Here is a 15,068-nt window from a genome sequence, read left to right as displayed (position 1 = left end):
TACCCCGTAGAGTCGCAGCAACGCAGGATGTCCACCAGCTTCGGATCTGCAGCAAAATTATTAGGAAACCTTCCCTACAAATAGCGCAACACCAAGGAAACAGCATAGCAGATCGATAGTTCGATACCGAGGTGAAACCACGATAGGGAAGATGGCAGCAGTGGATGACGCGGAGCACGAGACGTCGCCGGCGTCGGCGTAGGCGTCGGCGTCGAGCGCTCCAGCCACGAGGAAGCGGAAGAGGCCGGGAGCCACCGCCACCGATGGCGCGCCTGCTCAATCTGCTGACGATGCAGGCGGCATGTGCGACGACGTCCTCCGCAACATCTTCTCCCACCTGCCGGCGCGCGCCGCCGTCGCGTGCACGGCGCTGTCGAAGCACCACCGCCGCCTGGTGACCGGCGCGGAGTTCCGGCGCCTCCACCTCCTCCTCGGCGCGCCCCTCCCCCGCCCGCACGTCGCGTACTTCGCGACGGCGCCGATAACGAGGAGAGGGGACGACAGGGTGGTCAGCAAGTTCCACGGCTTCCACGTCGCCGGCGCCGGGATGGGGATCGGCGCCCACGCCCCGATGCGCGCGCTCACCGACGGGAGATACGAGAACAAGAGCTACGTCAACACATGCAACGGCGTCATACTCCTCGCCATGAAGAAGAAGACCCCTTCTCGATCATTCATCCTCTGGAACCCGGCCATCGCGGACGACGAGAAGAAACTGACCATCCCTGAAGGTTTACAGGATAATGGGGAGTATTATGTAGCTGGACTTGGCTATGGTCGCAGGAGCAAAACCTACAAGCTACTCTTGTGCCGCCTCAAGTGCTTGAGCAGCAAAGGACCAGGAGGCTGCCGTATATTCTACCGTTGTGCAGAGTTGGTGGTCTACACGCTCGGCGCCGGCGCCGGCGCCGGTGACCAACCACGGACGGTGCTGTCCGGCCTGGACACGAAGATCAAACGTCAGTCACTCTACCTGGACGGCACGATCTACCTTCTCGACGCCGAGGACTCCATCGTCTTCGCCTTCGACGTCGACGACGAGACGGTCACCGCCATCGACTTGCCGGGAGAGCGCTCCATAACCAAGCACGCCAGCTCGAAGCTCATGGAGATGTCCGGCCGCGTGTGCGTCGTGACGAAGGACGGGACGCACACCTTCTCCGTGTGGCTGCTCGCGGCGGAGGACGATCACCGGTGGCAGCGGAGGTGCGCGATCGGGGAGAGCAACATCTACTACAGGTCGATCACCGCCGCCTGGGACCACGGCGATGCGCAGCTCCTGCTGGTCGACGGCTCGCCGTACCTGTACGACATCACAGACGAGAGGATGACGAAGACGGAGATGCCGATCGACGTGAAGCCGGAGGAGGCAGCCTACACGCTGTGCTGGGGTTACAAGCCGACGCTCGTGTCGCCGGGGAGCATCGTCGGCGACGGCGACGGCGACGAAGAGGAGGGGCGGAGGCGCCGCGGCCGGGATCGGACGGCGGACATAGTTGCCGCCGTGAGGCCCGTCCGCGAGCGCGACGTCCGGAGAGGGAGGAAGGCGACGTTGGACGTGACGTGTTTCATGGAGATGCTGGTCCGCATCATGCGGGAGCTGCCTGGCGGCATGCAGGACGTGATCGACATGCCGTTGCTGAACGCCTCTCTGGACGTTAGGTATCGGTATTCTGATGATGAGGACTGAGCACTAGTCGCGTTTAGTACTCTGTTGGAATGACAGGACAACGTAGCATAGTGTTACCTTGAATAATAATTGAAAAACAAGATTTGGAGGTTGATACGTCCCTCCAAATATTTTTTTAAAGATGAAATTGTGAGTATATTGGAGATTCAATACATGACTCTATGGTTGAAACTGCACACTCTTTGTCATTAATTACACTATCAAGTGTATCTCCGTTGCCTTGAATAATAACGTTGTGAAAACTAAAAAGATACTCCAGTAGTCCACTTCGGGTCTGCGATAGTGTGTGAATTCTTTTTCAGGACGGTCAATTTATCGTCTGACAGAAAACAAATTGAAACCCTTCCAAATCCTATAGATTTTAGACCATTTAATTACTTAAAGATTCGTGCAAACTCCCCAGCCTAACCCCATCCCCTTTACTCTTCTTTCTCGCTCCCCGCTGCCATTGCATGCCCATCCCCTACTTCGCCTCACCACGCCACCGCCTGGCCTTGTCGCTTGGCTGAAAAACACAAACGACGCTAGCGATGCCCCTGGCTGGTCTCCTCCCTCTCCCCTCTTCCCTCACTCACCTCCTCCTCAAGCCAACGACATCGAGGTTCATGCCCTCACCTCGCCGTCTTCCCCCATCTTCGACATCGTCGTCGGATCCGCCACTGTCGCCATCGCTCCAAACCACAAGCTCACTTTGCCCCCACCGTCAACGCCTACTTACCGCCTGCTACTGACCCTTCGTCTTCGACGCATTGCCTCATCCCCTGCGCCCATTCCATCGCCCACCACCGGACCGCCTCTCCAACAACCATCCATCTAAAGCCAATAAACTCCCCCGGCCCCCACCACCCCCCCTCCCCAACCCGGGACCCTTATCCGTGGGTCTTAATTTGGAGTTTTGGATGTTGCCGACGCTGGAACAATAAAGGTTGTTGGAGCTGGAGAATAAAGAATTGGAGCACAAAGTATATACGGTGACAAAAAAGGTTTGGGGCCCTAATCCGTAGGTCTTCCTTCGGATTTTGGGATATCACCGGCGTAGGAGAAATAGAGGTCGTTGGAGCCGGAGTAGAAGGGGTTGGAGCACGAAGTACATCCGGTGACAAAAAAAATGTGCAAGATTTTTTTTAGATAATGGAATATAATATCCCGGCCTTTACTCAAAAGAGCTATAGCAAATGTGCAAGATTTAGGATGGATTTTCTGTCAGCAGAAGGTTAGCAATTCCGTTCTTTTTTTCTTCTACAACTTGTTGGGATAGGGTTGATAGTATACTTACGTTGATTGTTAGAGCATCACCAACATTATCTTGATATCGTTTCAAACTTCACATTTCGGGCAATTTTGTTCAATAATCCAATCTAATACTTACCCTAATTGCATTTATAATATTTGGAATTACCGTTCTCCACTCCTAACATAGTTTGGCTTTCAATCGTGGCGCCAGGGGTGGGAGCGCGCGCTATGGTGACAGGAGGTGTGCGAACTCCACTGCGATAGTGGGCGAATTCTCGTACGACCTGTTGGGGCAGGGGATAAATGTGTACTTACTCCATTGTGGATGATTGTTAGTGTGTGTCGATGAAAGGAATAAGTTCACTTTAGGTCCCTCTATTTGTCACCCAGTACGATTTTCGTCCCTGAATCGCAAAACCGGATACGACCTGTCCCCCAACTTGCGAAAACCGGGCATATATGGTCCTAAGGCGGTTTGGATAGCAGTTTTGGCTGACGTGACGCCTACATGGCTGGTTTGACTAGGTCTCCATCCTACGTGCCATTGACGTGGCGCTTACGTGGCAATTCGATTTGGGAAAAAAAATACCCGTGGGACCCACATGTCAGTTACACAAAAAAATTAATTAGAAAAGGTGGGGCCCACATGGGCCCCACATGTCAATCTCATTCCCCATCTCTCCTCTCTTCGTCTCTCTCCCCACTTTCCTCTCTCTCGTGCAACGGCCGACGGGCGGCGGGGTGACGGGCGGTGGCCGGCGGGGAGAAGGGGCGGTGTGACAGGCGGCGAGGAGGATGGCACGACAGGTGGCGACTGGTGGGGAGAAGAGGCGCCGGGACGGGCGGCGACCGGCGGGTAGACGCGGGGCAGCACGGCCGTGGGCGGTGGCGGCGGCGAGGTCGGTCCCCTCCTCGCCTGTCGTAGAGAAGGGGCGCCGGGACGGGCGGCGACCAGTGGGGAGACGCAGGGCAGCACGGCGGTGGGCGGCAGTGGCGGCGAGGTCGGTCCCCTCCTCGAGAGAGACGTGAGGCAGCACGGCTGTGGGCGGCAGCGGCGGCGAGGTCGGTCCCCTCCTTGAGGGAGACGCGAGGCAGCACGGCTGTGGGCGGCGGCGGCGGCGAGGTCGGTCCCCTCCTTGAGGGAGACGCGAGGCAGCACGGCTGTGGGCGGCGGCGGCTGCTGTTGGTGATGGCATCGTCATCGTCACTACACGCTCCTCATCATCGTCGGCTACGGGGTCAAGAACCGACCGACAGGGAGACGAGGGGCATCGCGGCTGTGGGCGGCGGCGGCGAGGTCGGTCCCCTCCTCGGGGGGACGCGGGGCAGCACGACTGCTGGTGATGGCGTCGTCGTCGTCACTACGTCTTTCTCACCGCCGTCGTCGGCTACGGGTTTCGGCGTCCTCCAACAACGGCGCCAGGAGCCCCCCTGGGCCAGACACCATCGCGGCGAGGATGGTGACGGCTCGACGTTATCTGCCCACCCTCGCTCCACCCCGCTTCGGCCACCGCCCGCCCCGCTTCGCCCCGCCGGCGCCCGCTCCGACCACCAGCGACGCGGCGGCAGCGGCGACCACAGGTCCATCGCGCAGGAGCGCCGCCGGCCGAGTCCACGCGGGTCTCCTCCCCACGCGCCGGCGGCCGGCGTACACGAGGTCCACGATGACGTGCAGGCCACGGGCTGGAGCTCGACGACAGCTGCCGTCTCCGCCAGCGCGGCGGCAAGCGGCAAGCGCGCCAGACCTCCGCGTCGTCGGCGCCGCTCCCACGCGACGCTCGCCGACTCCGACCACCGCCGCCGCCGGAGAGGGAAGAAGAGAGAGAAGGGAAAGGGAATAAGAGAGGGGTGAGGCTGGCATGTGGGGCCTATGTGGGGCCCACCATTTTAAAATTATTTTCGTGTGCAGCTGACATGTGGGGCCACGCTTTTTATTATTTTTTCGAGATATAATTGCCACGTAGGCGCCACGTTAGCCAAAACCGTCTTCAAAACCGCCGAGGGATCTCATTTAAATGGTTTTGAAAGTTGAGGGACCTATTGCACCCGGTTTTGCAACCAAGGGACGAAAATCGGACTGAGCGACAAATAGAGGGATCCAAAGTGAACTTGTTCCGTCATGAAACTGCTCGCCGGCCTCACGGCCTCACGGGCAGCCCACGTCAAATTCACGTCTCGATGCAAAGCACTGTGGGCCTTGTACTGCAAAGCACTGTGGGCCCTAAGTACAAGGGACGGCCTGGTTGGCGCGGGTCAAACCACACCGATGGCCCAAAATCCCTCTACGGTCCAGCGCAGCGTGCCGAACAGAATTCTCTCTCTCAGCGGGCCCCGCCGCACAAAACAGGTTGCCCGATGACAAGCGGGGTCCACTCACAAGTCACAACCCCGCGTTTTCTAACCCTCGTCTTCCTCCGGCGTCAACATCAACAGCGGGCCTAAGCAAAGCATACCTCCGGAATCATTTCAGTCAAAAATTCGCGGGCTCGGGCTAAGCCCGAGTAGTAATAGTATTAGTGTACTGCTACAGAAAGCGTGCGCCGTGCGAGCTTTTCTTGTTGGCCCGACGAAAATAAAAACGAAGTGTTCTTGTTGACTTTTTTTTTTTTTTGGAAAGGTGTTCTTGTAGTAGCAGTACTACTTTGTGACAAATCATCTCGAACGAAAGATTTTCTAGTAAATTAACCATTCTGTGATGCTAATACAAATTGCCGATCAGTAAATAATTCGATGCTTCCCTTCCCCTCGGGCTCAGACCTTCCCTTCCCCTGCGGGCTCGGGCCTCGGGTTTTCGGGCTGCCAATGTCCCATCGTTCATCCACGCAGTCATCAGACGATTCAGACCACGGCCATGGCCACCTGCCCGCCATTTATATATACAGCTCACCGTCTTCTTCCTTCGCAACTCATCTCCGCCATTAACCATTTCTGAAACCAAACTCGCGCAATGGGTAACGCCGCCTTGTCCGCATTCCATGGCGACGTCGAGCTCGGCCTCGGCAACGGAGACGCGAACGCGGTTGCCGGAATGGTGGAGGCGGGGCAGGACGTCGCGAGGCTTCGCCGCGCGCTGTTCGCCGGCGGCGTCGGGAAAGCCGCGGCGGCGCTGTACCTGGCTCTTTTCAGGTCGCCGGCTGGGCTGTTCCTCCGGAACAATCCCCTGTTCTACTCCTACTACATCGTGTTAGTCATCGTCGTCATCTTCGGCGTGGCGGAGGCATGGGTGGGCCTCTGGGCCTCTCACGATCGCCGCCGGCGATCGGTTGGGATGACAATACTCTGGCTTTCAGTTCTCCCGCTGCTCTTCCTCGCCGGCATAGGTGGCTCTGCAATACTGAAACTGAAGTAGTGAAGTGAATCAAGTACAGTGTGGTACTTACTACTACTGTACTTGGTATCATACTCTGATTTTCTGCATGCATAAATGCATTGGTACTCGATGTTTTTACATCCAGATTGCATATGATATTTGTAGTATTTTTTTTTTGTTTCGATTTGCGTACGCGGTTGCCATTTGTGTACAAGTCTCGCGCGTTTCGTGGTGTGTTTGTAGGTGCAGTTCTGAACAGTGGAGGAAGAGGAACAACTCAGGGGCTCGTAGTAAAGCTTCTTCTGTCAAAACGTCAATGCTTTAGATTCGCTGGATATGAAAGCAGTTCCTGTTCTTTTACATGAAAGTTTTCCACAAAAATTCAGAATCGTAAATGAGTTCCCCGTCAACTTGTTACTGAATTTTTCGCACGCACGCACAGAAACGGACGGACATAAACTGGTTTGCCGCAAGCGGCCGCTTCGGGGAATAGTCGAGCAGATGGTGCGACCTGCGAAGGGATTCAGAATCAGACGGAAGGAGCCGAGGAGGAGGAGCGCGCAAGAGGGGAACTGTGTCTGACAGTCACCGACTGCTGCCGTGTTGCGTCCATCTATCGGGTTTCTATGAACCGTCGGATTAGATTTACACTGTTCAGATTAACAAGGTATACTGGTTGGGCATTTAGGCCTCCAAAGTTCGGCCTTTATTGTGCCTCAGCATCGCCTTGGAAGAAAGGCTTGTCCCATATTGGCCCATCTATATCTGGGCTATAATTTGGTCCAGCCATTAGGGAAGACGTGATAGAAGGAGAGACATTTGGCATAGAATAAGTCTATTTTATCTCCCTCAGCTATTGCCCTCGGTCAAATCATATCCATCAACTATAAAATCGGGTATATCGCTTCCTCCAATTTTTTTAAAAAAACTAGTGCAAATAAACTCCTTCGATGGTTTGTGAAGTAATTTCTGCTGATGTGACAGCGTGGTCAAACTCACTGACATGTAAACACGGGACCACATGTAAGTGATAAAAAAAATAAAAAAAACTATTGTAGGACCCAGATGTCAGCTCCATGTCTTCTTCTCCCGCTCTTTCTTTTTCTCCCTTTGTCCCCCAACCAATCCAATCATATGGCGGGGATGGTCCGCGAGCCCCTCCAATCTCATCCCCCATCCACCGTGTTGTCCTTGACGAGCATCTCTACAACGTCGCGTTGTTATCATAGCCTCGATTCTCGTCTCCTCTGGCTATGCCCACGCTTAGCGACACCGTCGTTATTGGAGCTTGCTAGGATGGATGTGTAGCTTGTTGGACGGAGGCGTCGACGGACCTTGGCGGCGGGAGTGGAGCTCGGTGAGTCTTAGGCTTGAGAAAATTATGGCTACCCCAATGCCTCCAGGAGGTTTTCTTAATATATAAAATGTCTTTTGGATGTGCCAAACAGCCCTCCCAGGTTGATTTATCCACAGCCAAGGATCGCTTGCAAAATGGCCAACCGCCCAACCGTTTTATTGTTGACAAATCATATTTTCTACCATTTGGGAGGACGATTTTAGAAGGAAACTCTCCAGATGGTGGAAAACATACAAAACAATTTTAAAAATAACAAAATGTTTGCTCAAATCGATATGGCTTCATAAAATGTTTGAAATGTGCTAAAAAGTAAAGATCGGACTAGATAATTTTTCTATATGGCATACATACATAATTATATGAAAAATGACATACATAGTTCAATTAATTCATGATATAAAAGGGTCCGCAATATAAATCGCTGCTCGACATAGGTAGTTAATAACATAGGCGGACACCATTGGACTAACGTTGTACATAATTTCAAGAAGGAATGTTTCCAACTATTCCTTATCTCCTGGTCACCTACCGACGTTGTCGCTCCTGTTCAACATGTTGTCGACGTTGTTCCTCTTTCCTCCACTCATACTATTTGTTTTTGTCTTCATGACCCCTACACGCGTTATCGAACGGTCTCACCACGTCAGCCCATCTTCAAGACGCCGGCCCACAAAGCAACGGAGAAGGTCGCTGCTGCTCCCTCGCTAGGAACGCACAACCGAACACCACCAGCACTGACGCAAGCAATCGGTGGGTCATCACCAACGGCGGATCACACGTCGCCGCACTCAGACAGGTTGGGCAACCTCTTCAAGGCTGTTACACTACCGCTTCTTGACCGACTGTCGTCTACGCCGCCGGCCAAAAGCCGCCCGATTCTTGCGAAGCGCTGTCGCATTGCTCGCCTTGCCGAATACAGCTCTACTAACCCTCGTCGCAGCTCCAGGCTTGCAGGAAAACCAAATATGCCGCCGATGCAGAAGTGCCACCAGGTGTTGATGAAGCGCCTCGGTCTCCTCCGCACCGACGCCTCACTTGATGAAGTTCTCGCTGAGTACGTGGCGATGTTCAACGGCCCATTGCCGCCGCACATTATTGCGGCGCTCACATCCATCCGCCGCACATTATTACGACGACGACGACAATGGTGACCAGCCACCGGAGGAAGCCTTGCTCAAGGTGGTGGGAGAAGGTATCGCTGATCTCGCTGATGAAGTCGACGAAGTGGCGGCTTAGCCTTTTGGCTGCAACATGGAGCAAGCTATGCTTGCATGTATCGTCGTCTCCTCTATATCATGTTGTCTACTCTACTGCACTGCTATGCTTCTCTTTTGTTGCACCATGTGGTGCCCTCGACGCAGCAAGACCTTCTACCATGCGTTGGGCTTGATTATCGAACTTCTGGGAATGTCTATCGGTTTGTAAGACCTTTAAGCGGTATTATGTTGTGTGCTTGCTTCGAGATGATCTGCTCTTCGTACTACTGCATCTACGTGATGACACCATCTACATGCATGCCTTCAACGCCCCTCCACACAGCACGGTCATCACCACGCCGAGGATGTCTTGCACTTGCACTCGCATGCGCCGTCAAAGACAAAGAGCCCCCCATCTCACATGGTAGTGCAAAATTTTGAACTTCTTAGTTGGAACGTCCGCGGTTTGAACTCTCCTGCCAAGTGCAGCGCGGTCCACGACTTCATGGCAGAAACAAATTGTACTATCGCCTGCTTCCAAGAAACAAAATTGCGGGCAATGGACGACGGGCTTGCAAGATTTTTAAGTGGTTACAAGTTGGATAGCTATGCCATTAAACCGGCAAGAGGAACACGAGGGGGAATCCTCCTCATGTGGAACTCCAACTTGGTTGACATAAATGAAGTCAGACTACGCCGGTTCTCAATGACTACTAGAGTTAACCTTCTCCACAACTCTGAAACCTTCTTCATAACAGCGGTCTATGGGCCTACAAGGCACCGCGAAAAATACGCGTTTCTAAGGCAAATCAAACGTCTTAAACCGGCTGACCGCGAACCGTGGCTACTCTTCGGTGACTTCAACATGATTTACAGAGCATGCGACAAAAACAACAACAACCTTAACTTAAGGCGGATGGGCCATTTTAGAGCAGCCCTTGAACACTGCGAACTAAAAGAAGTCCACTTGCAAAATAGGATATTCACTTGGAGCAACGAGAGACGCAAGCCAACACTTGTCAGACTAGACAGATTCTACTGTAATGAGAATTGGGACCTCGGCTTTGGGCACCACATCCTACATGCGCTCTCCTCCGGAACGTCCGACCATTGCCCACTCCTGCTCACCAACCCACAAGGTCCACGACGACCGAGATCTTTCAAGTTTGAAAACTTCTGGACTTTGCTACCTGGATTCAAGGACGAGGTGCAAAATTCGTGGTGCCAGGACTCTACACACCATGAGCCTCTTCACCGGCTAGCAGATAAATTGAGTCGCACCGCAAAGGCTCTAAAGTTTTGGGCAAGAGGCATCTGCTCAGAGGCAAAACTCAAGTATCTTATGGCACTAGACGTAATCCACCGTCTTGATGTGGCACAGGAGCACCGAGATCTAACGCAGGCAGAATACAAATTGCGCTTAGGCCTTAAGAGGAGACTCCTCGGCTTTGTGGTTATTGAAAGGGCCAGGAAAAAACAAGCTTCACGTATTACCAACATTAAAGAAGCGGACGCCAACACGAAGTTCTTCCATTGCAAGATAAATGCAAGGAGAAGGAAAAACCACATCCATCGCCTAAAAAAGCACAACGGCTGGGCTATCACTCACGAGGATAAAGAATCTACCATTGCTGAACACTTCTGGCATGTGATGGGGCGGCCAGAGCCAAGATCTTGCGACCTCAATTGGCCTATTCTCGGATACACCCCGATCGATCTCTCCGGGCTAGACGATCCCTTCACAGAAGCAGAGATCCACAAAGCAATAAAAGAAATGCCAATCGACAAGGCACCAAGCCCAGATGGTTTTATAGGGAAGTTCTTTAAATCGTGTTGGGACATCATCAAAAATGATGTAGTGGCCTCCTTCAACGCCATACACGATTCAAGAAACACGCACTTCAACCTCCTAAAATCTGCCAACGTGGTGCTAATCCCCAAAAAAGAAGGGGCAGAGGGAATCGGAGACTATAGACCGATAAGTTTGGTCCATGGCTTCGGGAAAATCTTCTCCAAAGTGCTAGCAATCCGACTACGGCCGCTAATGCAATCGCTGATCCCAACGAATCAGAGCGCCTTCATCCGTGGGAGAAGTATACATGACAACTTCATGTATGTAAGGAACATGGTCAGGAAATATCATAGGACCAGATGACCAATTCTTCTCTTCAAGCTGGACATTTCCAAAGCTTTTGACTTCGTCAGGTGGGACTACCTCCTCACTCTCCTGCAAAATAGAGGATTCCCACCAAAATGGAGAGAATGGATAACGGGACTCCTCTCGGCATCCACCTCAAAGATCATCCTGAATGGAACGCCTGGGGAGGCAATCAAGCACGGAAAAGGGCTTCGGCAGGGAGACCCTCTATCTCCTCTCCTCTTCATCCTAGCGATCAACCCCCTACAACGTTTGCTAGACAAGGCCACTGATCTTGGGGCGATAAGCAAATTATGAGGGAAAGCGGTACGTTTCCGCACATCCTTGTATGCTAATGACGCAGCTGTCTTCATAAACCCGAACAAAGAAGATGTGAAAGCCTTCACCGATCTCCTTGGTCGCTTTGGCCACGCAACTGGCTTATGCACGAACCTCCAAAAATCACATGTGGCCCTAATCATGTGTCATAACTTGGACCTCGATGACATCCTAATGGACACGCCAGCAACTAGAGCAAACTTGCCTATGAAATATCTGGGTCTACCCCTGACCACAAGCCGGCTACGGAAGACAGACCTCCAACCGCTATATGACAAGTCGATGAGTCGCATTGTTGGCTGGCGAGGAAGACACATCGGTCTAGTGGGACGCTCTACCCTGGTAAAGGCGGTGCTTACCTCACAACCTGTCTTCCTACTCACAGGGCTTAAAGCTTCCAAGGAGTCCCTCGAGGTCTTAGATAAACAAAGAAGAAAATTCCTTTGGGCGGGAGGAGAGGCTTTGACAGGGGGGAAATGTAAAATCAATTGGACGCGAACCTGCCTCCCCACTGCTTCCGGAGGCCTGGGCATCCTAAATCTTGAGAAATTTGCAAGAGCCTTACGGCTGCGTTGGCTTTGGCACGAGTGGAAATCACCCCGAAAAGCTTGGGTGGGCTCTGGCACGCCATGTGACGACACTGATAAGCTCCTCTTTGCGGCCGCCACAACCATAACGATTGGAAATGGTGCCAAAATAAGCTTCTGGGAATCGGCCTGGACGCAGGGGAGGAGATTGAAGGATATTGCGCCGCTTGTCTACGCAGCCTCCAAAAAAAAGAACAGAACGCTTCAACAGGCTTCGCAAGCGAACCAATGGCTTCTTGACTTGGACCTGCCAGGGACTGCAGGCTGGACGACAGACCTGATTGATCAACTTGTCGGGGTTTGGAGCACTGTTCAGGCTATACCCCTGGTAGAGCACGAGGAGGACAATATAACATGGAAGCTTACTAACCACGGCGAGTACACGGCATCATCGGCATATAACGCGCAACTTCTTGGAACCACCGCTACCAACTTCAACAGGCTAATCTGGAAAGCCTGGGCGCCGCGTAAGTGCAAGACCTTCGCCTGGCTAATCATCCAAAACAGAGTCTGGACCTCTGACAGGCTGGCGACAAGAGGTTGGCCAAACGGTTCCATCTGCCCCTTATGTCGTCGAACCCAGGAAACAACCCTGCACCTCCTAGCAGAATGTAGATACACAAGGAGAGTCTGGGCGGCACTAGCGGAGTGGGCGACGTGCGAGCAACTAAATCCTAGCCAATGGCGGCAAACTTCAACGGTGCTAGATTGGTGGGAGGCTACTGCAAACATACAAGAGACATCTAAGAAGGCACTCTGCACTTTGATGTTGTTGGTCGCCTGGGAGATATGGAACGAAAGGAATCGCAGAACCTTCCAACAGAAGGAGCTTTCAGCTACCTCTCTTTTAGCCAAGATCAAGGAAGAGGCCAAAACTTGGGCCTTAGCAGGAGCGAGAAGTCTTAATAGCTGGCTTTCTTTTAGTTAGCTCGGACCAAAGGTCCTAGCTCCTTTCTTTTTTTCCTTTCGCTTTGTAAAGTTCTCCTTCTCTATTCAATGAAATTGGCGCTCGTTGATTCGTTCAAAAAAAAAAGAATACACACGGCCTAAAATCGTCTTGTGTAAAGGAATTCGGTTGAATAATTACAGTAGTACATGACACCATTTTCATACTCCTCTCCCCTCAGCCATTTCTTCTTTTTTATTTATAGATTCTTTTTTATTTATAGATTTTTAGGCAGTTTGGGTGGGAAGTTTATACCTAGCCACTCAAGAAAAAACCAGCCTAGAGGGAGGTGGCGAATGCAAGCACCCCCCTCCCCCTCCCCTTCCTCGATTATCGGTCGGGCAGTCGGCTATTCTGCAAGCGTCTTTTTAGCTACAAATAAAATGCCATATGGAAGGACAAGCAAGAGACCGTTTATGAAACTACATGTGGCCCAGCCACCGCCTCTTAGGTTAGGCCGACAACCTTTAGTCATGTTTTATACTATGAAAAATGAAAACCTCCGATAAGAGTATATATCTGCAAAACATGAGAAGGAAAAAAAATAATTTTGTTATTTTTTTGGAATAATAATTTTGTAATGTTAGAATTAATAAAAAAATCCGTTCAACAGTCGCGTCAAACTGGAATCCTATGACAAGCGGGGTCCACTTACAACCCCGCGTTCTCTGACCTCCTCTGGCGTCAACATCGACAGCGGGCCTAAGCAAAGCATACCTCCAGAATCATTTCATCCAAAAATTCGCGGGCTCGGGCTAAGCCCGAGTAGTAGTGTACTGCTACAGAAAGCGTGCGCCGTGCGAGCTGTTCTTGATTTCTTGTTGCCCGGCGAAAATAAAAACGAAGTGTTCTTGTTGACTTATTTTATTTTTATTTTTATTTTTTGGCGAGGTGTTCTTGTTTACTGGACATGTAGTAGTACTTTGTGACAAATCATCTCCAAAGCTTACCTCTAGAATCATTTCAGCCGAAAATGCGCGGGCTCGGGCTAAGCGCCTAAGCCCGAGTAGTAGCAGTAGTGTACTGCTACCGAAGGCGTGCTCCATGGGAGCTGTTCTTGTTGGCCCGGGCAAAAAAGTGTACTCTTGTTGATTTTTCGTTTTTTTTTTCGACGATGTACGTGTTCTTGCTTACTGAACATGTAGTACTTTGTGACAAGTCATCTCCAACACAAGATTTTCTAGTTAACTAAACTATTCCGTGATGCGCTTATACAAATCGCTGATCAGTAAAGAATTCGGCGTCTCCCTTCCCCTCGGGCTCAGGCCTTCCCTCCCTTCCCCTGCGGGCTCGGGCTTTCGGGCTGCCTATGTCCCATTAATTGTTCATTCACGCAGTGATGTGAACACGGCCATGGCCACCTACCTGCCATATATATATATCCTACCTGCCATATATATATATACATCTCACCATCTTCCTTCGCAATTCATCTCCACCATTAACCATTACCAGTGCTAGCCTTCGCTCCAAAAACCCCAGCTCACAAAACCATTTCCGAAACCTCGATCGCGCAATGGGTAACGCCGCCTTGTCCGCACTCCATGGCGACGCCGAGCTCGGCCTCGGCAACGGGGACGCGAACGCGGCTGCCGAAATGGTGGAGGCGGGACAAGACGTCGCGGAGCTTCGGCGCGCGCTGTTCGCCGGCGGCGTCGGGAAAGCCGCGGCGGCGCTGTACCTGGCGCTGTTCAGGCCGCCGGCCGGCCTGTTCCTCCGGAGCAATCCCCTGTTCTACTCCTACTACGTCGTGCTCGTCGCCGTCGTCCTCTTCGGGGTGGCCGAGGCATGGGTGGGCCTCTGGGCTTCTCGCGACGGCCGCCGGCGAGCGGCTGGGGTGACAATGCTCTGGCTGTCAGTTATCCCAGCTCTCTTCCTCGTGGGCACAGGAGGATCTGCGATACTGGAACTGAAGTGAATACTCTACTTTTTTGCATGCGTAAATGTATTGGTACTCGGTGTTTTTACATCCAGATTGCATATGGTTTGTGTAGTTTTTTTTTTTGTTTTTGTTTTTTCATTTCGATTTGCATAGGTGGTTGCCATCTGTGTAAACGGAATACGAGTCTCGCGCGTTTCCTGGTGTATTTGTACGTGCAGTTCTGCACAGAGTTATTCATGTTCTGCATTAAGCTTTTTTACAGGGCAAACTAATTTTGTCCATTGAGTTGTTTTTATGTTGATCAGTTGATGTGATTACTTGTCTTATCTGCATCTCTCGAAATATGCTCGACTAATCTCGTATGTTTACTATTGATAAGTTAAACCTCAGC

The 15,068-nt window shown here is 52.1% G+C and overlaps 1 protein-coding gene across 1 annotated transcript; it reads left to right on the top strand.

Moving 5' to 3' along the window:
• Positions 1–125: 125 nt before the first annotated feature.
• LOC127771655 (uncharacterized) lies at positions 126–1,859 on the top strand. The gene has a single exon (XM_052297581.1). It carries the CDS (start codon positions 302–304, stop codon positions 1,688–1,690), a length of 1,389 nt encoding a protein of 462 aa, XP_052153541.1. The 5' UTR covers positions 126–301; the 3' UTR covers positions 1,691–1,859.
• The last annotated feature ends 13,209 nt before the right edge of the window (positions 1,860–15,068 follow it).

The sequence above is a fragment of the Oryza glaberrima genome, chromosome 4, assembly GCF_000147395.1.
Source record: "Oryza glaberrima chromosome 4, OglaRS2, whole genome shotgun sequence".
In the NCBI taxonomy this organism is placed as follows: Eukaryota; Viridiplantae; Streptophyta; class Magnoliopsida; order Poales; family Poaceae; genus Oryza; species Oryza glaberrima.
Note: the sequence above shows the minus strand (reverse complement) of the source record. Positions and strands in the feature narration are given on the sequence as shown.

What these genes read in the sequence shown, in the direction of transcription:
- LOC127771655 (XM_052297581.1), top strand. Translation starts at nt 302, where the DNA reads ATGTGCGACGACGTCCTCCGCAACATCTTCTCCCACCTGCCGGCGCGC.